The sequence below is a fragment of the Nothobranchius furzeri genome, chromosome 5 (assembly GCF_043380555.1).
Source record: "Nothobranchius furzeri strain GRZ-AD chromosome 5, NfurGRZ-RIMD1, whole genome shotgun sequence".
In the NCBI taxonomy this organism is placed as follows: Eukaryota; Metazoa; Chordata; class Actinopteri; order Cyprinodontiformes; family Nothobranchiidae; genus Nothobranchius; species Nothobranchius furzeri.
The window spans coordinates 68,066,586-68,089,542 of NC_091745.1; the positions used below are offsets into that span (position 1 = coordinate 68,066,586).

Sequence of the window (22,957 nt, forward strand, 5' to 3'; positions counted from 1 at the left end):
CTCTTGGAGCCAAGTGCAAAGTCGCGCAGGAAGTCGGCCATTTTGGTCCAAGGACTCGATTTAGTGGTATTCGCACACGTTGTTTGGAGAGTGTTGCACCATTGCCCTTTTCATCAATCGCCTTCAACCATCTGCTATATACTCTTAAGACATAGATGAAAAAATTCAACCGTCGGATTTTATATAAGTATAAAGGTGTGGGCGTGGCTAAGCCTCAAACTTTGACCTGTCGCCACGCCACTCTTTTTTTCACAGCTCCCTATCGGACTCCTTTTAACCAATCACCAGCAATCACTGTCAAATGGCAGCAGACAAGTTGAGGTCACTTGATCTATAGTACTGGCAGGTTTCGAATAAAGGCGGGGCTTTGGGAGCATGGCGAAATTCGCCATCACGCCATGGAAATACGTTTGTCTCTCATTTCTTCAATCATTGTGACATCGCCACACAATTTCTGATGAGTGATCCTACTCTGACCCCTAATAGAACTGCACAGCTGAAGTTTGTGGGCGTGGCCTATTTAATGAAATAGCGCCCCCTAGGACCATTAAAACTGTCAGCCCCAAGCCATGCTTTGACTGTGGATTACGAAATTTGATACACTAATGTGGGGTCTCAGGACCTACAAAAAAGTCTCTTGGAGCCAAGTGCAAAGTCGCGCAGGAAGTCGGCCATTTTGGTCCAAGTACTCGATTTAGTGGTATTCGCACACGTTGTTTGGAGAGTGTTGCACCATTGCCCTTTTCACCAATCGCCTTCAAACATCTGCTATATACTCTTAAGACATAGATGAAAAAATTCAACCGTCGGATTTTATATAAGTATAAAGGTGTGGGCGTGGCTAAGCCTCAAACTTTGACCTGTCGCCACGCCACTCTTTTTTTCACAGCTCCCTATTGGACTCCTTTTAACCAATCACCAGCAATCACTGGCAAATGGCAGCAGACAAGTTGAGGTCACTTGATCTATAGTACTGGCAGGTTTCGAATAAAGGCGGGGCTTTGGGAGCATGGCGAAATTCGCCATCACGCCATGAAAATACGTTTGTCTCATTTCTTCAATCATTGTGACATCACAACAAAATGTCTGATGAGTGATCCTAGTCTGACCCCCAATAGAAATGGACAGCTGAAGTTTGTGGGCGTGGCCTATTTTCTTAAATAGCGCCCCCTAGGACCATTAAAACTGTCAGCCCCAAGCCATGCTTTGACTGAGGATTACGAAATTTGATACACTAATGTGGGGTCTCAGGACCTACAAAAAAGTCTCTTGGAGCCATGTGCAAAGTCGCACAGGAAGTCAGCCATTTTGGTCCAAGTACTCGATTTAGTGGTTTTCGCACACGTTGTTTGGAGAGTGTTGCACCATCGCCCTTTTCACCAATCACCTTCAAACATCTGCTATACACTCTTACATTACTTGACTTAATAATTCCCATGTGCATGATCAGATCGTATATGAAACATTGTCTGTGTGATCACTGACCACATCTGAAGACAATGATAATGTGGACAGCTGACATCACCTAAGCCCCGCCCCCTGTCTATAGGAAGTCTATTGTTTTATGGTGAAATGCCCATATTTGTCCCCTCTAATTTAGTCAACATGACAGTAAGGTCATGCACTGTCTTCATGATGTTGTAATGACCATTCAGATCTGATAGCTTTCCAGATAGGGAGGGACTTTGATGCCATGGCGAATTCTGGCATGATGCCATGACCTTACGTTTGACTGTAACTTCCACAAACAGCCTCCGATCTGCCCGAGACTGAACATGGCAATGAACAATCATGCCCTTTAGTCAACGAGGCACAAACGGTTGGAGAACGTTGTATAATATCACCACAGCGCCCCCTACATACCTTTAAAACTGTAATAACTCCTTCAGAAGAGGTCGTCACTGCATCAAACTTGCTATGTGTCACAAAGGAACCCAACACAATCATGTGGTAATTGGTAGATATAGCTTTAGCTCCGCCCCCTAACAGATATTAGGCCCTGAATAACACATGCATGATGCAATTCACACCAAACTGCACACAAATGACTGTTATCAACCTACAAACTTCTTCATGGAATATTTCCTAAATTTGAGACAGCGCCCCTTAGATACAATAAAACCTTTGTAACTTCTGCAAGAAAGCTCCAAACTATATTAAACTTGGTGGGAGTCATCACACAACTGCAATCAACACATGTATGTGCTCACTTGTTCAAATCACTTTAACTGCCTACTTACAGCCTTTTGTCTCTAGATGACACATGCAACAATTGATTGTTGCTAAATTAACAGGAAACCATCTTTGATGAGCAAAGATGACCTCTATGGGATTTAGTTGTAAATGGTCACAGCACCCCTAGATAGGTTCAAACTTTATTAACTTCTAAAGACAAAGTCAGAATGGCAATATACTTGGCTTGTGACATCACGTGACTGCACCAAACACATTGATGTGGTTGTTGGTTTTAATCCCTGTAGCTCCGCCCCTTTCAGCTCATTGGTTCTAGAAAGAACACACAATGTCTGATTGATATCAAAATAACAGAAAAGCATCTTTGTCAACCAAAGCTGACCTCAATGGGATTTTTTTGTGGTTGGTCACAACGCCCTCTAGATAAATTTAACCTACAATAACTTCAAAAAACGTGGTCAGAAAAGCATTAAAGTTCGTCTCTGTCATCACACCACCAGTGTGGTAAAGATAGAGTATGCCCTAGTGGTGAGACGTTTCTGAGTGCTGTGCGAATGCAATGTGAAAATGTTCTTACTGGAAGGATGGTTCTAGGAACCTATGCAGTTGGTAAGCGCCTATAAATGCAGCCTCTAACTGAACTATGTGAAAATTGTTAAAGCATGTGATCCATTTTCTCTACAGTGCCACCTACAAACTTTTAAAAGTGTAATAATTTCTACAGACAATTGGCTCTAGATAAATAATGCAGTGTGATTTACACCAATTTACACCACATTGATTTTGATTCTCTTAAGAACAGCTCAAAGAGATTTTACGTGAATTAAAGACAGCAACATCTAGATGAATTAAAAGTTGAACAACTTCAACAAATAAAGTCACAAACATTCCAAACTTGTTGTATTTTATTACACAACACTGGTAAATGTTTTTACTAGCTCAGCAAATTAAATCACTATAGCACCACTATAGCACCAATTAAACATTGTTTGCTTTGTATGATATATGCATGATTTGATTGTTTTCACAATTTTCCACTAATGTCAACATCCCATTATAATAAATCCAAACTTTTTTGATAAATTGTCTTTTTTTCCCCCAGAATTTAAAAAACTAAAACAGAATGGTGGCTTAGCAAAAATGACAAATAGTCTCTTGCAGTAGAAATTTAGAGAGAAAACAACAATTAGTGACTTTGATCTCTGACATAAGTTAGATTTAAATTTAATGTTCTGATTTTTTTTCCTCAGACATGTCTGAAGAAATATTAAAGGATTTAATTAGATTTTTTCAACTGTTAAATGCTATTCAAAAGGGTTTGGCTATGAAACAACACAAGTACCTTGTCTGTGTTAGAAGCTTATTATTGGGCTTCTTTAGCACCAGCCTGTCTGATTACTGAAGAACCTGAGCAAGTTTAACCCTTCAGCCTTTATTGTAACAGCATTTCTCCACTGCGCTCATCTCCCATGAGTCCTGGATCACTCTGACGTTACCATTTGGTATGAAGGTTCGTGAGTAGCCAGACCTGCGTCAAAGTCCCACCTTCTAGTTTGATTGACAGCTGCTGTTTTCGCCTCACAATCAGTTTATGCAAGATTCAAAGACCTGTGAAAAATAATGTAAATTCAGGACTGTCCCACAGAAAGAAACGTGGTTCCTAATGGCAGCACGTCAGCCACTCAGGAAGGCTCAGAGTAGAGGCTGGAAAGGTGAGCACGATCAAACCATTTTTGAGACAGGGGAGATTTGCTATATTATTGTTTGTAAAACAATGTTTTGTCCTATTGATTTTAGACATTAGTAATGTGTTTAAAAATCACCATAAATTGTAAAAATAAATAAATAAATGTTAAACTTTAGGGGTGCTAGAGATTAATTTTAGGGGTGCTTCAGTACGCACAAAAGCAGGCTAGAAATGCCCATGAGTGTGATCTTATCAGTTGTCCTTGAAATCAAAATGTGTGTTTGGTTCTAGGGTGAATTGCAGCAAGTAAGATTTTAAACTTAAATTTTATTGTTTTTTGCCTTTTGGAATAATAGTTTTTTCCAGTGATCAACACAATTAGCAGGGCAACACAGGGATTTGAACCCTGTCCCACAAGTGGGAGACCAGACCATTGCCTTTGCTTTTTTGTGCATTTTACCAGGTAAAGCAAACCCTGCATTAAAACAGCATGGAATTCACCAGTTTAATTTTTAATATTATGTATAATTTGGTGTTGAATTGTTACATCGTTCAATAGTGATGAATGAGAAGCCAATTGTACTAAAGGTTTTCAGTTTAATTTCAATAAATGCCATCTTAATGCAGGAAACGAAACCTTTAGAAAGCTTTTAAACACATTTAATTTTGATGTAAAAAAAGACATGTTTAAAAGCTTTCCAGTACATCCTAGACATTTTGCAACAAAGATGATGAAATACACACACACACACACACACACACACACACACACACACACACACACACACACACACACACACACACACACACACACACACACACACACACACACACACACACACACACACACACACACACACACTTAAACATTAAAACAATAAAATTAGTGTATTAGTTGCTGATCAGGACAGATATGTTTGTAGTTCTGATTAAAAAGTGGGTGAGAGATTAATGCAGAGGACAAGGGGAAAGAGCATTCTAGAGCTGAGAGGTGGGAAATGGCTAGGTCAGTAGGGGACATGAAAATTGAAATGACAGAAATGGTGAAGCATACAGCAGCAGTTAGTAGTTTTTCCTACATAGGCATGGTGCTGCACCACACCCGAAATTCTAGTGCCATGACAAATGCACGACACCAAAACGTTCTGCACGTTACTACCCCCTTCGTTGCTCTCATGACAGCGAAATAGTTTGCCAATGTAACACTTCTCACCTATATGCATCAGAGAAATTTCAACACCCACAGTTTAAAAATCTCGCTACACTCCTGTGCGCACATTGTCCTGCAACCCCTGCTCTCACACATGGAACGCGGCAGCAAAGTTGTCCTGAGTGTGCACAACCCCTCAACGGCATGGAAACATGTACGCTGCTTAAAAACAATACATCCAATATATTTCATATAGATAAGTTCTGACAGACTATATGTACAATATATTGTCATTGCATAGGTGTACAACGAAATTGACTTTGCTCTCAGTAGAGATAGCTCATGTAAGGAAAGGTAAAATATTAGTAAAACTAAAGCTAAAATTGATCACACACACACACACACACACACACACACACACACACACACCTCTTTACATTACAAATTCTGCAGTTAGGTGTTGATCAAATCAAATCTGTTTTTTGAGGTAAACTAAAGCCGTGTAAAATCACACATGATGCCCTGATGATCACTAAAATATGTTGGAACAACAGATGCTTCTGTTATATACTTGTTGGATTTTACATAGACATGATCTATTAAAGTGCCTTTTTCGGTTGTTGGCTGTTTGACTATTTGGGCATAGCCTCTGTCAGTCAAAAGTTTCAATATTGTTGATGATTTTAAAATGTCATCATTAAAATCTCCCATTAGTACTAATGTCTCACTTTGTACCTCCAGCCAATCAAGCAACTTTGTTAAATTTACTTTAAACAAAGAAAGGGGATACAAAGGAGGTCGATAAATGAGTCCAAGTACTATGTGTAAGTTAACAAAGTTATACACTAAACTCTCCAAGTTGACGTCTGGAGCCTGCAACATTTTAAATGCCACACCATCTGCAGTATAAAAGCCAACACCACCATGTTGTTGTTCTTGAAAAGCAACCAATGACTCATGGGTACTAGAATAAGCTAAAACTCGTGGGCAATTGTAAAAACTATAGCCATCAATCTGTACTGCATCTGATCTGTCTGTAGATACCCATGTTTCTGTGACAGCAATGCAATTAGGTTGCAAATGCTGTGTGCAGAAAGCCAAGTCTTTAACGTGTCGATTCAGACTTTGGACATTCATTAAAAACACAGTGAATGCAGAAGAGTTAAATCTGTCGAACTGTGAGTTTTGAGTCAAAAAAGGTGTCATATTACTAACTGCAACTGTAATGTCATCTTTACAATAGATTCGTTTTTCATCAAAGTCCTGAATTGTGAGTCCTGAAAGACTTGTTACACGGCTAAGTGCTACATATGCTTGACCTGGTGCAAATATTTTCCTAAAACTAACAACAGCGTTTTCAAGAGTGAGTCCCTGAACTTTATGAACCGTAACCGCCCAAGCCAATTTAAGAGGAAATTGTCGACGTAATCCACCTTTAACAGTGGCCCTTTCCTCCTCGGGTTCAATAGGTGTAGATCCAGCTAAATTTGATGACAGAGACTGGGAGGTTTTCCTCCTCTGCAAGCCTACACGATGGTCATCAAACTGAACATAAACTTTTTTAGGAAAGGTGTCATTTTCTAACATTTTAATTTCCATCAACGTACCACAAACTCCGTTTACTAAACCGTCAATAACATCCACATTTTTACACAACATTACACGCGCACCCTTACCCAATTGTAACACTTCTGACAAGTTAGTATTAGAAGCTCTGGCATGATTCCCTTCCAACAACTTCAGTTTGCCTGTTCTTTTATCATTAACATAATCTTTGGCTGTAATTGATATGTAATCAGGACAAACGTGACATAACTGATGGATGTTGTGATTATTTACTTGATTATTTGTTGCAAATATGTGCAATGCTGAGCTCGCCTCACCTGTTTCACAAGTTTTTAAAACCTTTAAATCCTCAGGTAACAATGGTGTACCTTTTGTATGAGTTCTGATTCTATTTAGCAGTCCAGAAAACACAGCATCTTTCTGTCTAACGACTTCAGTTAACTGTACAACTTTAAATAGGCTTGACCATAAGTTGCTACCTACACCATCAGAATAGAGTGCTTTCCCTTTAACAGGAGGTAGCTGGAAGAAATCTCCAACGGCCACTACACTGACATTTCCAAAAGGTGAAAAGTCACCCGTTTGTTTAATCTGACGTAATCTACCATGAACATAGGACAAAAGGTTATGATCGACCATTGATATTTCATCAATAACAACAAGCTGCAGATCACAATATTTTGTACGTAAAGAATTTAGTTTTTCTTCACCCAGAGGAGTGTACGGTAAGCGTACATCCTTTCCTATAGACAGTGTAGTGTGGATTGTTGTTGCACCTAAATTATATGCTGCAATCCCAGTAGGAGCTGTCAATACTACACATACATTATCAGGATGTCTACAGCTTGGTGACAGTAATCTCTGTGTTTCATACTCTATTGCTCGAATTAAATGACTTTTCCCAACGCCCGCCCCGCCTGTAATAAAAACATGCAGTGGTTCAGGGTTATTACCATTAATTTTATCTACACACCACTGCCTGATTTGATTAAAAACAGAAAACTGTTTTTCATTTAAAGACCTAATCAATGCCAGACCTTCACCTCTACTCATCGTGTTTCTCTTCTCTAAATGTGCAGTTTGGTTTGAACATGGAGCCAAATCTGGGATTACTTCTGCCTCGTCACTTACTGTTGGTTCTGATTCTTTCAGTATTTCAACACACTCCAAACGTTCCATTTCAACTGCCGGACACAACTCACACCATGCATCTTCTAACATTACATCACCGACTATATTATTCACAGCATCCAAATGATCAGATTCTAACTCAAATTTACTCCGATTTAAATCTACAACAGCCTTTACCGAGTGGTTTGTTCTATCAAAAAATCTAATTAAACCAGTTCTGTAAAATTCCTCAAAAGTTTCACAGTTAAGCTTAAGCTGACAATCATGGCGGTACGGTAAAAACAACTGCAACATGCTTTGAAAAAATTTCTCTGGGTCTTTGGTTTCAGAGAAACGCGCGTAACGAACAACCGCTGGTTTAGTACGAGTTCTTTTTGTAACAAATCCTAAATCATTACTTAACTTTATAGGATTTCTACATTTTTCGTTTTTACTCAAAACACGATATTCTGATGCAAACGTAGCCAGGCACATATCATTGAACACATCATCATTTGGCCTCTTCTTATAACGATCAACTAATCCGGTCATCCACATGTCATCTGAAGTAAGATCCTGTGATGTTGCTTTTTGCCTCAAAACAGAAATAGGCAAACTCATTTTCACTATATTATCACCAGTGGGAACAAACACAACTTTCCTAGAACACTCCTTTAGATGCATGTTAGTTAGCCTGTAGACTGCTTCCTGCGCACAAACATCTCGATTATGAAGATAAACATTACCAAGACTCTTCAAGGCCTCTTTAGCACTAAGATTACCATCTTTGGCTGCTTCTCTTTGAGAATTAGCAAGCAGAAGGCCAATTTCCCGTTCACTTTTAGACATGTAAGATATTATGTATACACAGCACGCATAAGCATCGACGCAATACTGGATATCAAGATTAGCATTCCAAGCTTTTAACAGCAACTTGCTATACTGATTAATCCAGATTTCATTAACTTCCCTTTTCAAAACAACATGTGTATTTCGACTAAATCGTTTATATGCCATCTCAAATAGTTCCTGACTGATACCCAGGCCCTGAAACAGACCTTCTACACTGTTATATGGACAGTCTTCACTAGAAATAGCAGTCTTTACTTTAGTTAAAATGGCACTTGCTACTTCTTTGTCCATTTCCTGTTTACGTGCTTTATCTTGAGACGCACAGGCACACTGTACAGTGCTATCTGTTTTATCACACTTGCAAGTCTTCACTGCATCTTGATACTTTTCGCCACGGCTAATAAAAGTTCTAACAGATGCAGGTCGTGGAAAATTAAAACGACAAACAGTGTTTTTCTTTCTACAAGTCTTTGAATGCCGTTTGGAGTGCTGCTGGACAGATGAGACGACTTCATGTAGTGAATCGTCTTCAGAAGGAAGTTCACATGTGACATATTCATCAACAAATGCAATGACCTCCTCATCTGTGTTCTTATCTAAAATGGGAGCACCAGAAACCCAGAAAAGGCAATGACAGTGAGGAGAACCACGCTGCTGGAACTCAACACGATAATAATAATCTTCTATTTTACCAATGGGATTGGCAGGAGACATTAGCACTTCCCTTAAGAAGACATGCCATCTAAAATCAAACATTCGGGCAGCAGTTACTGGATTCCTACGTAGGAGGTCACATTTATCAGCCCACTCCAGCTGTTCCACTGTCTCTGTTCTGCCTTCCTGTTTCAAAATACTATAAAGAAGGTTAGTCCACCTCAAATCTGCCGACGAAAATGATGCGAACCAAGTAGGTTTGCCCAACATTTTTACACAAGCCAGGAGGTCTCGCTGAGCAGATTGCCAAAAAGCAGGTGTGCCGCGAATTGGTTTAAGAAACCGGTAGCCATCATCAAACTCTAACAGCTTATTTAAAGAATCCTGATCCTGTATCAAATTACGCAACTTCTGAGATTCACCGCTTTTACCTTTACGCAAAGCTATAGAAACTTTGGACACAACTTGCTCTAGTTCAGACATATACTGTGCAAAAAATATATATTCTACATTGTTAGCAAATCGACCATCAACATGAAGAAGCCTGTTGTTGAAATACCGATTCAGAGTCAAACGAAATTGTCTGCTTTCATAGTAAGTATTCGATCCTGAAGGAAACAAGACGGGAAAACATTTTGCTTCATTTGTAAAATCTGAAAGCAATTTCACTGGATTGTTACCTTCACCTGGAGCTACACTTAATATGTTATCTACATACTGATCTAATGCTTCTTGTCCTATATCTACTGGCATGAGACAGGTGTCCTGAAACATACAGTGCTGCTGTCTGTCATGTAATAACTCATCTTCTCCATCTATGCAAGTATCTTCATCTTTACTAGAACCACTATCCTTTTCCAAGACAGATGACTCATCTTCCTGAGTAAAAGTGTTAATCCAAGACTCATTGAACTCTACATCTTTGTAATGCAAATTATGATGTTTTAAATACTGAAGAGCTTCCTGAACATGCTGTGTGTCAACATACTGATAATCATAGTGTCCTTTATATGTCAATTTACGCTTTAACTTTACAGGTAATAAAGACCCCTCCATGTTGGTACGTGGTAACAAACTGCACGTTTCCACTATATTTGCAGGTACACAACATATCGGGCCATGAACCCCATTCTGACCACCTTTGGGCAGAGCCAACATTTTCATAAATGGTATATTCATCGCTATTAAATGTTGCTCTAATGTATTTAAACATGCCAGTTGAGGTGGGATGGGATCAATAGTCAGCCTGTTGATTGAACTTTCTGGGGGTATCTGACATTTACCCATTTTATAATGACACGTGTAACAGATGTACAGTTTATTTCTACATAAATTAAATTTGCAAGGTAATCTACAGGCATCATTGCATTTGTGCAGATGATTGTCACTTATACATTTATCTGCTATAAGTGACATTTCTTTGGTTTTTCTATAGTATTCTTGATTACAATTTAAGACCTGATGTCTAAACAACAAACGTGAGCAAACACAACACACAAAATCAGGTCCATCTTTCACCTTCTCTAAAAACTGATCTACAACAAAATCAAAGTTTTGTGAATTTACTTTAATCAGCTTTCTTTTATGCTGGATACTTTCTATTAAACATGTCTTATGTTTAACATTAAGGTATTTCTTTCCACTCAACTCTTTCATTTTGTCTCGATGAGCCAAATTATGATGGTACTTATACACACTGATCTGTTTAAGCTTTTCTTGATAAGCCAAATTATGATGGTAGTTGAAAATGGCCCTCTGTTTAACTTTGTCTTTGTGAGCCAAATTATGATGGTAGTTGAAAATGGCCCTCCCTTTAACTTTGTCTTTGTGAGCCAAATTATGATGGTAGTTGAAAATGGCCCTCCCTTTAACTTTGTCTTTGTGAGCCAAATTATGATGGTAGTTGAAAATGGACCTATGTTTGGCCCTCCGTTTAACTTTGTCTTTCTTAGACAAGTTGTAATGGTAGTAAAACGAAGCCATCTTTTTCACTTTCTCTTTATGTGAAAGAAGAAATTTGTAATTAAATTTGGTCACGCTGATCTTTTTCATTCTGTAAGCAACATTTTGCTTGTATGCATTTTTCTTCTGACTTTTTATTTTGTCTTTAACTGCATTTACCATTTTATAATTAGAAGCTTCTGCATAAGCCTTATTTTGCTTTAAATATCTGGAAAAACTCTTCCTCGTTTTCATCTTTTCCATGTTTGGGTCAGCATTTAACTGCATCATAGTTGACCTTCTGCATTTGTTTACGTTGTCTGACAAAGATTCGACTTTACAAAACCCAAAACATGTTTCTTTATTACCCAGTCTTATGCAAAGAACGGGTTCAAAATGATTATTACAGTTTGACAAATATAGTCCCTCAGTGACAAAATTACCAGTTTGAGAACTATATTTGACCCACTCTGTGCCATTGTTGATAAATATGGGTAATCCTAAAACACTGGCTGTAGTTCTAAATTCTACCTCTGTAGCACAGTGACCGACATAATTCATCTGTGACTTTTTTATGTATTCTGACACAGAAGCATGTTCTTTTCCCAGAAACTTCTCACACTCTTCAGCATTTTTGGACATATAAGAAACAACAGCGAGTCTGATCTTACGATGGCCCTTCTGTGACCCACTAATTACATGAGCTACAGCTCTAAAGAAACTGTTACCATCTTCAATAATATGTTTTGTCTTACACACATTTCCTAAAGGCCCACCTGATGTGGATTCTTGAGAATTGTGTTTCTCAAAATCTATTTTCAACCGATTACACAGAGTTTTACAAAAATCTGCAGACATAGGAGTAAATAAAGTATTTGAATGAACAACACTAACACCATCTGTATCTATGGAACTCGGCTCAAGTGTCACAGTTTCTACTGAACATTTTAAATGTTCTGTAGCAGCATGTCGAGTATTGTATCTCCCAGAAACACTATCTGCAGGGCCACAATAACCATAACAAGTTTCTGTGTTAGGTTGTTTTACACAAACCACTGTCTCATAATGGTTACCATTAGTATTCTCCAAATAAACAGCCTGCTGTGAAAAGTTGCTGTTGGAAGTATATTTAAGCCATTTATCATTACAGTAAGTAAATATGTTAATGCCAAAATAGTCAGCAGCAGCTTGAATTTCCACTTCAGTTGCCCAACTGCCAACGTACTGCATCCTGGATGAGGTGAGGTACTGCGAAACTGAGGAATACTCACTTCTTAAAATGGTTTGATACGTTTGAGGATTATTTTTTAACTGATTGACCAAAGCAAGACGGATTTTTCTATGATATTCCTGGGTGCTATAAACAGCTTGACTAAGTGCTCTAAAAAAACAGTTTCCATCTGCCACTATTGATTTATTCATGCATGGTACACCCAATTCACCAATCACACGAGATGATTCATCAACCATTCCAGACTTCACATTCAGACGTTTACTCAACACCTGAGACACGTCTCTAGAAATGGGATTGAAATGAAAATCTTTAGTGCCAACATCACTAACAAAAACAACAGGGTTTATGTCAATGTCATCTGTCTGTAACTTTATTGGTTCCGAGAGTGGAAATGACTCTTCACGCCTAACCTCCTTTCCTGTTGTTGGAGGCAACCTTGTTTGTTCAGAAACATTTTTAAATGTGTCCATCTGAACAATGTTAACTCCACTGATCTCAAACAACTTCTGAGTTCCATTTAATTTACTGGCAAACCTTAGAATATATCTAAAGACATTGTCAAGACTACTAAAGTATAGAATTACACTTTTACCGTTTGGGTCAACCATTCCATCTGCAGAACGAGCATGTGAATCAACAATAGCATAATGTCCATCTTCACTAAGTAAAGCGCAAGTATTGTCTCCAAGTGTAATAAAACATGTTTCATATTGTGTACACATCTTATTCAAACCATCCCAAAGACTAGTGTACACTCCAGCATTTATAAGATCGCCTTCAGCTATATCTACATCTCCACAAACAAAATCCCCATAATTCAACTTAAAAGTCTGTTCGCCCATAACAATTTCCTTTGGCAATTCTGGAACAGAAAGAAACACATTCCCAGCACTTATTAGATTACGGTCACGCAAATATGTGTACAACTCATCGCCCAAAACAACAACATTGTCCAACATGGCAACATCCCATGAAAAAACACTTTGTATGTTGTGCTTAGTTAAAGCAACAAGACTAATTGCTGCACACTGAACGCCACCATATTGAAAACGCCCATCGCTCTGATTAAATGATCCTGTAAGTGAGCTTAAAATTGTATCATTGTCTACAATACTGTTGTCGTCATCAACATTAACCACACTTGTGCTACATGAAGGATCAGGAGATGATTCATCAACCATCGCAGACTTTACATTCAAACATTTACTCAACGCCTGTGACACGTCTCTAGAAACGGGACTGGAATGAAAACTACTAGCATCACTAACAAAAATAACAGGGTTTATGTCAATGTCATCGGTTTGTTCAGATACATTTTTAAATGTGTCCATCTGAACAATATCCACTCCAGTGATCTCAAATAACCTCTGAGATCCCACCAGTTCACTAGCAAACCTCTGAAAATGTTGAAAAACATTATCAAGGTTCGCAAAGTACAGAACTACACTCTGTCCTGTCGGGTCTACCATGCCGTCTGCGGAGCGTGCATGGGAATCTACTACAGCATAACGTCCATTATCACAAATGATAGCACAAGTATTGCCACTTAATGTCATAATGCAAGTTTCATGCTGTGTGCACATCTTCTTCAATCCATCCAGGAGAGGAGAGTACACACCAGCATCTATTAACTCGCCTTCAGCTACATTTACATCTCCTAAAACAAAATCCCCGTAAACAAGCTTAAAACTCTGTTCTTCCATGTCAATTTCCTTTGGCAAGTCTGGAACAGAGAGAAACTCATGTCCACCACTAATCTTTTTGTTGTCGCGCAAATCTGTGTACAGCTTATCTCCTAACTCAACAACGTTATCCAACACGGCAAAATCCCAAGAGAAAACACTCTTCTGTTTGTGCTTTGTTAAAGCAACAACAGTAATAGCTGCACACTGAACTCCCCCATATTTAAAACGCCCATCGCCCTGATGAAATGATCCTAGGACAGAGTCTAAAATTGTATCATCGTTGTGTAAAATTGTTTTATCTTCATCAAAATTATTTACAACAGGATTTTGAACAGTTGTCTCTGGAACTAGAGACGACAGCAAAACCTGTGAACGCACGCAAGAAGGGGTGTTAGCGGACTGACCTCTGGGTGATGCATGCGCGTGATGGCAATCACCCTTCTGGCCAGAAGGAAGCATCACAGCATGGGCAGCAACAGACCCAGAGACAGTCCCAGGACAACCAGATGCCTCCTGATGGTGGGGTGAAGGCAGCTGGTCACAATCTAACACCTATACAGAAGAAATTAAAGGGCAATACATCGTCAATAAAGATTAGTTTAGATTTTATGTTAGAAACACACACTTCTTACCTCCTTCCTAGACCGAACAGACTCCACGTCTGCAAGAGGATTTATGCAAGGTGTGGATGCAACCTATAATTAAAGAACAACAGTTAAGAAAAATAACACCACAATGTATTTGTATGCCAGATAATTTAATGAATCAACCTCCTGCTGGACACGCCTAGCTGCTTTCTTAGAATGTCGCACAGATGTAGTCTACAAACAGAAAATAATACGGTTAAGTACAATACTTTCAAATATACCATACAGACAGCCCATATTACAAGCATCAGGAACAACATTACACTTTACATTAAAAAATAATAACAAACTTTTGCTTTAAAGCTACCTGTATGTCTGTGGGACCATCCGCTGGAGCAATCGTGTCCATGGCAGCCAAAATTGAAGGTGAGAACCTAACGGGATTCAGGGGGATGAAACACTCCTTCAAGGCCACTGAAGTGTCATCAGCCTATTGAAGAAAATTCACCACATATTATCATCTAATCAAAATTCTTTGAAAAAGATCAATCAAAAACATTCACAAACCTTAGAAACAACCACTCGTTTCTTGGGGGAATTAGAAGTCTTTTCAAATTCCCCTGAATGGTTCCTCTGCAATGGTAAATAAAAGAAAACACATTTAGAAGCATTACTGGCCCAGTTGCCTAAAATTATAAACATTTTACAATATTTATACTTTATAAAGTCTCTCACCTTCCCGCTAGGTCTCACAAACGTCCATTCGGAAGGGCGTGGAGGTGGAATGCGTTCAACACCCTTCACAACCACACGGGGCACAATACTCGCTTTCTGCGGATGAGACACCTGGTGCTGCACCAGTGGCTTTGGTGCGTGTGTCTCCAAGAACTGATAGGAGGCATTCCACATCAGTTGCGTGAGTATAGGCATCCCGTGATTATCACTGAGGTGGATCTGCAACCACAAACACGAACAAAAGAAAATACAAATTTATCATCTCAAACTTAAGAACCTTTACCTTGTTTTCTTCCAAGCAATATACTTACACCATCACGGCACCACAGTTTAAGACGGTACCTGGGTAGGTGATCGTGGATCGGCACATAACTTACACCTTCGAAGCAGAAGGAAAAAATTCATGTAAACTTATAAATTGTGATTGTTTGATACCTAAGAGTAAATAGCAATAACGCTTGTCGTTAATACTACCGTTTCATCTAATTATGTTGCAACTTACCAAGCTTAGCCGATCTGCGGTGGTACTCCTGCTGAAACAGGTCTTGACGCTCCCACGATCCAACTAAACGGGGAATCATGGCGGTACAGAAAACCTAAAAAAAAAAGAAAAGAAGAAAGAATACAATTTTTTTTAAAGACGTACGTTTACTGTCATTTCTCATACCTTCAAAATTACACAAATCAGCCTCTCACCTTAGGCCAGCGACTGAGAACAGCCAAAAGGTACCGCTCAAATGCATCCCCTGCCTCTTCAACTGTTCTGCTGGTGGTAAGGTTGTTAGAAGGAGCCATGACGCAAACAGCATCAGGCTCCCGAGGTAACACAGCCTGTGAAACCTCAAGGCGCAGAAGATCTGCACAAGCTCCTGGAGTGGACATCACACCAAAAGCGAGGCCGCCAACCGGCATAGGGACTATGCCGTCTGCCACGGACCTCAAGTGGGAGTCTCCAACAAGTAGGACAAACTAAATTAGAAAAATAAAAAAATACATTTCAATATAAAACAACCTGTATTTTTATGACATTTCATACAAACGGCAATGCAATATGCTTTTCAGGAAGAAAGAGATCACATTAAACAGTCAAAGTTTACAAACAATAAAACATGAAATGGTAAAACTAATCACAGAATACACCAACATAAATACATGTCAATACAAATAAAGATATGTATAAATAACTAAGCAGCTTAAGTTCTAAATCACAGATTGAGAAGCACCGACTAAAAAGGAAGATGAACACAACTAGGTTTTCTATTAAGATTCAAAAGTTGGTAGACTTGAGGCACAAGTCAGAAAGAAGCCGATTCAGTCTGTTTGCAGCACTGTAACTGATAGCGGCTTCAACACCATCTGACCGTTTCCTTAGAATCCCAGAGTACTGCTAGATAGTATTGGAAGAAAATCTATATTTATATTTGAAATATTTGTGGACATTACACTCACTTTCTTGTCAGGAATCTCATCTGGAAGGACCAACTTGTGAGCTTTGTTAGAAATCAGACTAGTCGGCCAACGACGAACTCGATGACGAAAGCCAGTTCCAGAAACTTACAAAAACACACACACAAAAATTAACAATCTTTTTGGCTAATAATTTTTCATCTTACATAAATACAGTATAGATTAAATGAATTCTAAAACACTACAATAATTTGTTCTGCGAAATAATACTGCAATACATACAATTAGCATCATCGTTGCGGTGCGTTGGAATCCCAATTCGAATAGGCGGAGCTGGACGATTGCTGCGCTTAGCAGCATCCGCCTTGCGTTTGGACTCTTTGCCAGGCATAGTGAATGCTGTTTGAAACATAAAATACATGACAGCACTATTAGAAAAGCAACACAAACACTATGGATTTCTATGTTATCATGTGTCTGTACTCAGTAAAGACAGAATTAGCCTCTCTCTCTCTCACTCTCACTCACTCACACCTTTTAGAATCTTATGCAACCATCAATTTGCTAAACTTATATAAATGTAAAAACAATCCTAAATTTTAAAGAGCAAGTCACCCATGACCAGATTCTTATTCAACTCCCACTTCCTGTTTGAAAAATGCAACAAATGCTGTTTCCTAGCAGACCGAGAGGGTGGAGCCACAAACAAATACACACACTCACAACATTGTGACATCATAATGTACCATCTAACATCACTGTGTACCTCTTAGTCAATAGCTATGACAGATTTAAATTCAAATGCAGTGCAGAGTTTTTATCTGACAACGGCACAACATTGACAGTTTTAGGCAGAAAATTAAAATCTTAACTAAAATGCACTAAAGTGCAGAACTATTGACTGCGCATTTCTGTAGCACGATTAGACACACATTTATATAGTTTATCAGAAAAAAAAGTTGATTTGGGGGCGACTTGCTCTTTAAATGAGTTAATCACAGTATAATCTAATTTAAAGGATAAAAATTAATAACTTGTGTGACATCTATGACAAAATACATTAACATAATTATTACTACTTTACTGATAACCCCTGAACAAGGAATCATAATATAAAAATGAAAATTTCTAATCAAACCCCAAGAATGTAGTTTTAAATCATGCTAAATTTCAAACTATTGTTTAAAAATATCAAAAGTTATTAAATGTCAAGTTTTATTAGAACTTACTTGCACTTATGAAAGTGCACATACACCTGCTGTATTCTATATAGAATGCTTAGACTAATTCAAATAGTCAGCAATACATATACTAAAAAACATTTATTTATAACTGCATTGTATGAAATATTCAGTCACAACATATTCTTTAATTTGGTCTTTAACAATGCAACTTTAATAGTTTAAACACCCCATTGTTATCAGTCAAACTTTTGAATAGTCTTATGGTATTTACATTATTTTACTTAATCTCAGTTTAGCTTTAAGTACTGTAACTTTTAATAACGTTTACTTATTTCTACATTAAACTTTGCATGACTAAAAATAAACTCACAATATTACATTATTTTTATCATTATTTTTTCCCCGTGTCCTGTCTGGCTGTGAAGCAAACAGAATTGATGTCTGAATGTTGGTGAAAAGCCTTACAGATTTACTCTCAAGTGGAGCATGAAAGCTAATGTCACGTCTGATACTTTAAACTTTATTGTTTTTGAATACTTTGTAATTCCGACCAGACAGGGAATCAGAGGCGAAAGATAAAGACAAAGACAAATGGTGGGGGCAGTCCACAAAAATAAACAATAATGAACAAGAGTCTGCTTCTAGGCCTGCAGAAAGAGAAAGAAGAGAAAAAAATGGGACACACAACAACACAACAGGAGCAAGCTATCACTGTGTCAACTTGAAGAAATACAATCACACAATAATAATAAATCATAGCGCATTCAGTGGCAACGACAGCCTTAAGACATGTGTTGAACGTGCCCAAGTCCATACTTATATGAGCACCTGTGTGTGTGTACACACGCTTGTTTATGTAAGGTTTCTCTATAGGAGCGTCCAATAGAGAGTGTGAGGGGCCACAGACCTGCCCCCAAAGATGTGTAGGAGACTAAGAGAGCTCCAAGTCCCAGAGATCCAGCCGCTGCCCCAGAACACAAAAACCCCAAGGAGACTGCAACCAGAAAGGCCCCCGCCCCCTTGAGAGGTGCAGAGGATCGCCCCGGGGGGACCACAACCAGCAGCTGGCAGAGACCCGGGAGATATCAGCGGCAAGCCCACCTGCAGCCTCCCACCCCCCGCCTGGGACCCAGCAGAGCCCAGGGACCCAGACCCCACCAGGATTGATCAGACAGATGCCAAAAATCTTAAACCCCCTGACCCGGGAGCCACGAACATTCAGGTAGACCAAGGTACCGCACTCCACACCAGGTGTGGCAGGGAGAGGGGAGATGAAGATCTATATCATCAAAACAAGTCCCAGGAGAAGGGAGGAGTCAAAGGCCCCACCTGACATATACAGTCATACACAAACACAGTAATACACTCCCTCTCATGCTCACACATACACATACAACCAAAGACTTCTAAAAATGCACGCCAGACACCCACTTATGCTCCCTATACACACCCTAGTCCCGGTACTGCTGCACATTGGGTACAACCATTACTAGAGTTTGACCCTTTCTGCTGGGGTGCTGATGAACAGACTCCCCGCCCAATGCTGAGCACAGCAACCCACCACCCCAGACCCCAACCAGACAGCCAGATCTCCCTCTTAGCCTCCAGCCCCAGGAAGCCAAGCAACAACAGAGGTGTGCTAAGACCCCTAGTCTCCCTCCGCCTGCTCCAATATAGTTAGTGTTCGTTGATGAGGTGTATTCCATGGCTGTGGTGAGCGGGCAGTGCGGGCATTGTCTGCCCATGCCAGTTTATGCCACCACACCACCCCACTTGCACCCACAGCCCTCGGTGTCTAAGTGCACTTTAAAATTGGAAGTGGCCACCGGCCCCCTGGAGGAGGCTGAGAAATCCCCCTGCCAAATGCCGTTGAATGTGCTCACTCCCAAGGCCCTAAGTGTGTGTTTGTGTGGAATGTCGTCAGTGGAAGTGTATAAGGTGCAAATAAAATTGGGGGGCAGGTTGCCACAGGAATGCGGAAATGGGTCCATACCCGCACTCCCTGATATGCCCACCCCCCCAAGGTCCTATGTGTATGTTTGTGTGATGATGTGAGGGAGCAGGAGGAGAGAAATATGCGGGGATGGGGAGGAATGGCTGGTTGGGCTTAGCCCTCCAGGGAGCCAAAAATAAACTTTTGACAATATTACATTCAAATGTGAAAAACTACAAGTTTCTGTTAGAAACATAAAACAGAAGTGACTCAAATATGCACGTTACTTCCACGTTTTATCAGCAAAAAAAAAGTTGATTTGGGGGTGACTTGCTCTTTAAGGGCAATTCTCATCTGTTTTGTTTGATCTCATCTGTAGACATTTATTATAATTGGGGATGTCAAACAACTAATTTTTAAATGTAATTAAACATAGGCTGTGAATTAATCAAAATTAATCACTATTTCCTCAAATGACTGAAAAAATACCAAATAAACCAAAAGTAAATGAATGCCATCCTCCTTGTGATGATGCCCTGGGCAACTGCCATAAGTCACATCAAAAAATGCTGCTTATCATTCCAACGATCCCAAATAGACTCACATTAGACCACATGAAAGCAACTGAACCCAAAAATATATTAACCAGTAGGGCTGCTCAATTAATCGAATTTTAATCACGATTACGATCTGAGTTTTGAACGATTCTAAAAAAACAAAACAAGCCGATTATTTGCTCCTCCCGCTTGCGCTGCCCTGAGTTGCAAATGAAGCGTTCCTCCACAGTGTTGCCAACTTAGCGACTTTGACGCTATTTCTAGCAGCTTTTCAGACCCCCTTCTTGACTTTTCAAACTTAAAAGTACCTAGCAAACACCTCAGAAACATCTCTGGGAACCCTTAGCTATTTTCTGGTAACTGTCGTCGACATTTCCTGCAGGTTAGCTAAACAGCTCTCGGAGCCGGCTCCCTGTTGGATTAACCAGAGTGAGTGACACACACACCGCACCTGCGGACTCCTGAGCCACTAAAAATGACTAAATGTGCGTGTGCGGCGCGCTCAACACACGTGCAGCTTGCCCCGATTGCTGTGAGACCGGGTTGGGGGGTGTAGCTGTGGTTGGGACAATTATTACATTAACTGATGGACCTGTAAATAAATAGTTTATAAATAAGGTAGAAATAAGTTCCTCACGCTGATAACTAATAACTAATCTCTCTGAGGACACGGTGCTTGTGCACTCTCCTACAGCACCTTGACACGACTCAATGTTATGCAACATTTTGTGAACATCAATTTATTTACATGTATTTGTTATAAATGCCACTGCATAATTCTTGCTGTCAGTATTTGCAAGGTATTGGTTTTTGGGTCTGTACTGGTTAGACTTAAATAAGTTAAACCAAGGTCTACAGCCCTTGGGTCATAGACTGTGAGCTATAAGTAATATTGGTCTTTTTATACTGGGAATCAGGAGTTATTTTAGTGATCATCTAGTTTATTATTTTTGTCCTGATTGTGCCCTGAGCAATTTTATGACTGAATAAAAACAAATAAAATCAACATAAATTGAAAAATCGTCCTAAATAATAGTGATCTCAATTTCAATCACCATAATCGTGATTATTATTTTTGCCATAATCGAGCAGCCCTATTAACCAGTAAATAACTGCACTCTCACACAACACGCCTGTAACACTCACGCAACCTCCCTCTCAGCTGTCAACCTCCTCTAGGGAGGCACCGCAGAGCCGCTCAGACTCCATTACCCAACATCCCCAGCGCCAGGCTTCCGGTCACGTCACCCGCCAAATCTATTTAAGGAAGTGCCGCACAACACCGACTCACGTCGGCATCAACCTCCAAGCATTAACCAACCAGGTGCGAGGTCCGCACGGCTCCGCGCGGAAAAGTTGCGTCATTTTAACAACCACGCCCCTCCACCGCGCCTCCGCACGGCCCAGAATTTCCGCAACGCGCACCTCGGAAAATGTCTAACCACGCGGAAAAACATGGCGGACCAGCAAGAACTACTATGGCAGAGGTTCGTAAATAGACATTTCTATGATTCAGCTCTCAGAGGTCACCGTGATCAACATGTTGTTAATAGTTCTTGGAGAGAAACAGCTCGCACTGTCGGAAAAGATGAGAACGCTGTTAAAAATGCTGAAATGCCATGTTGTAAACAGTAAGTTCTACTTCTACTATGGTGTGGTGTTGAATGCACCTAACCTAACCCAGAGTCCAAACCAGATTGTCTCAGATCACGAAGCCTGTTCAGATCAGACCAGCCAGATCTAAGAATCCTGCCTGTTCTTAGAGACCAGCCTCAGACCAGGACTCGCCGTGTTCAGCTGTGTCACCAGGTCACCATACAGCTGCGCACTCGGCTCCCAGAACAGCGTGTCCATTCAACCCGGCGTCAGTCACTCCGCGCTTGGGTTAAAAGCCACGCCACATCCAAACTCTCGCCCAGCTCGAGTCACCCCGTTACAGCCTGCAGCAACAGTTAGGACTCCTCCCTCCCCTTTTAAAGCGTTTTCGCTTCCTAGGACATTGTGGTTGTAAAACCCCAATGTCTGAGACTCGAGTCTGGTCCCGGTGTGATCAACCAGTTTCTGCGGGAATGTAACGGCGGAACCGGTTCGCAGCAGCGCGAGTCCACCCCCCCTTCGTGTCTTACCGTTAAATGTTACATCACGTGCCACATGGACACTCACTCACGCTGCAGATTCAACAAAACTACTTTACTCTTTTCCAAATTATATCACAAGAATAATGAAGCTGCTTGCGTAAAAATCGACACAGCAAATATGTAAGTATTACTTACCATAATAAGAAGTGAACACGCCAGCTGAATACAGCTAATATTGCTTAAAAACAAACATACATACAAACAAACAAACAAACGACAGATAACAATAAGCACAAATGGAATATTCTCCAAAATGCTGCTTTACAACGCTAAAAAGAAGGCAAAACCCCAAGCAAGCCTACATAGTGCGGCACTGAAACGAGTCTTGTTCAAAGACGTGAATG

At 39.9% G+C, this 22,957-nt stretch overlaps 2 protein-coding genes across 11 annotated transcripts in view; one reads left to right on the forward strand and one right to left on the reverse strand.

Annotated features, from left to right (window-relative positions):
• Positions 1-4,616: 4,616 nt before the first annotated feature.
• Positions 4,617-22,953, reverse strand: LOC129155826 (uncharacterized). Of its 5 annotated transcripts, none has more exons than XM_070551033.1 (12): positions 22,749-22,953; positions 17,084-17,200; positions 16,844-16,947; positions 16,091-16,363; positions 15,897-15,990; positions 15,706-15,773; positions 15,395-15,613; positions 15,227-15,292; positions 15,027-15,149; positions 14,843-14,893; positions 14,705-14,767; positions 4,617-14,624 (listed from the first exon to the last, which is right to left on the reverse strand). In XM_070551033.1, the coding sequence occupies exons 2-12, from the start codon at positions 17,190-17,192 to the stop codon at positions 5,523-5,525; spliced, it is 10,272 nt and encodes a 3,423-aa protein (XP_070407134.1). In that variant the 5' UTR covers positions 17,193-17,200; positions 22,749-22,953; the 3' UTR covers positions 4,617-5,522. The 5 variants fall into 5 exon arrangements, with proteins under 5 accessions (XP_070407134.1, XP_070407135.1, XP_070407136.1 ...); XM_070551034.1 differs by lacking the exon at positions 22,749-22,953 and adding an exon at positions 22,264-22,736; XM_070551035.1 differs by lacking the exon at positions 22,749-22,953 and adding an exon at positions 22,229-22,736.
• Positions 19,167-22,957, forward strand: part of LOC129162659 (uncharacterized) — a 64,776-nt gene continuing 60,985 nt past the window's right edge. For 5 of the 6 annotated variants that reach the window (XR_011520534.1, XR_011520533.1, XR_011520535.1 and 2 more), the window contains exon 1: positions 19,167-21,962. Coding sequence is in view for 2 of the 6 variants with exons in the window: in XM_070551044.1 (XP_070407145.1) it covers positions 21,931-21,962 (32 nt within the window). In the remaining 4 variants the exon portion in view is untranslated. The remainder of the gene's footprint in view (positions 21,963-22,957) is intronic. The other variant, XM_070551043.1, reaches the window with a different exon arrangement.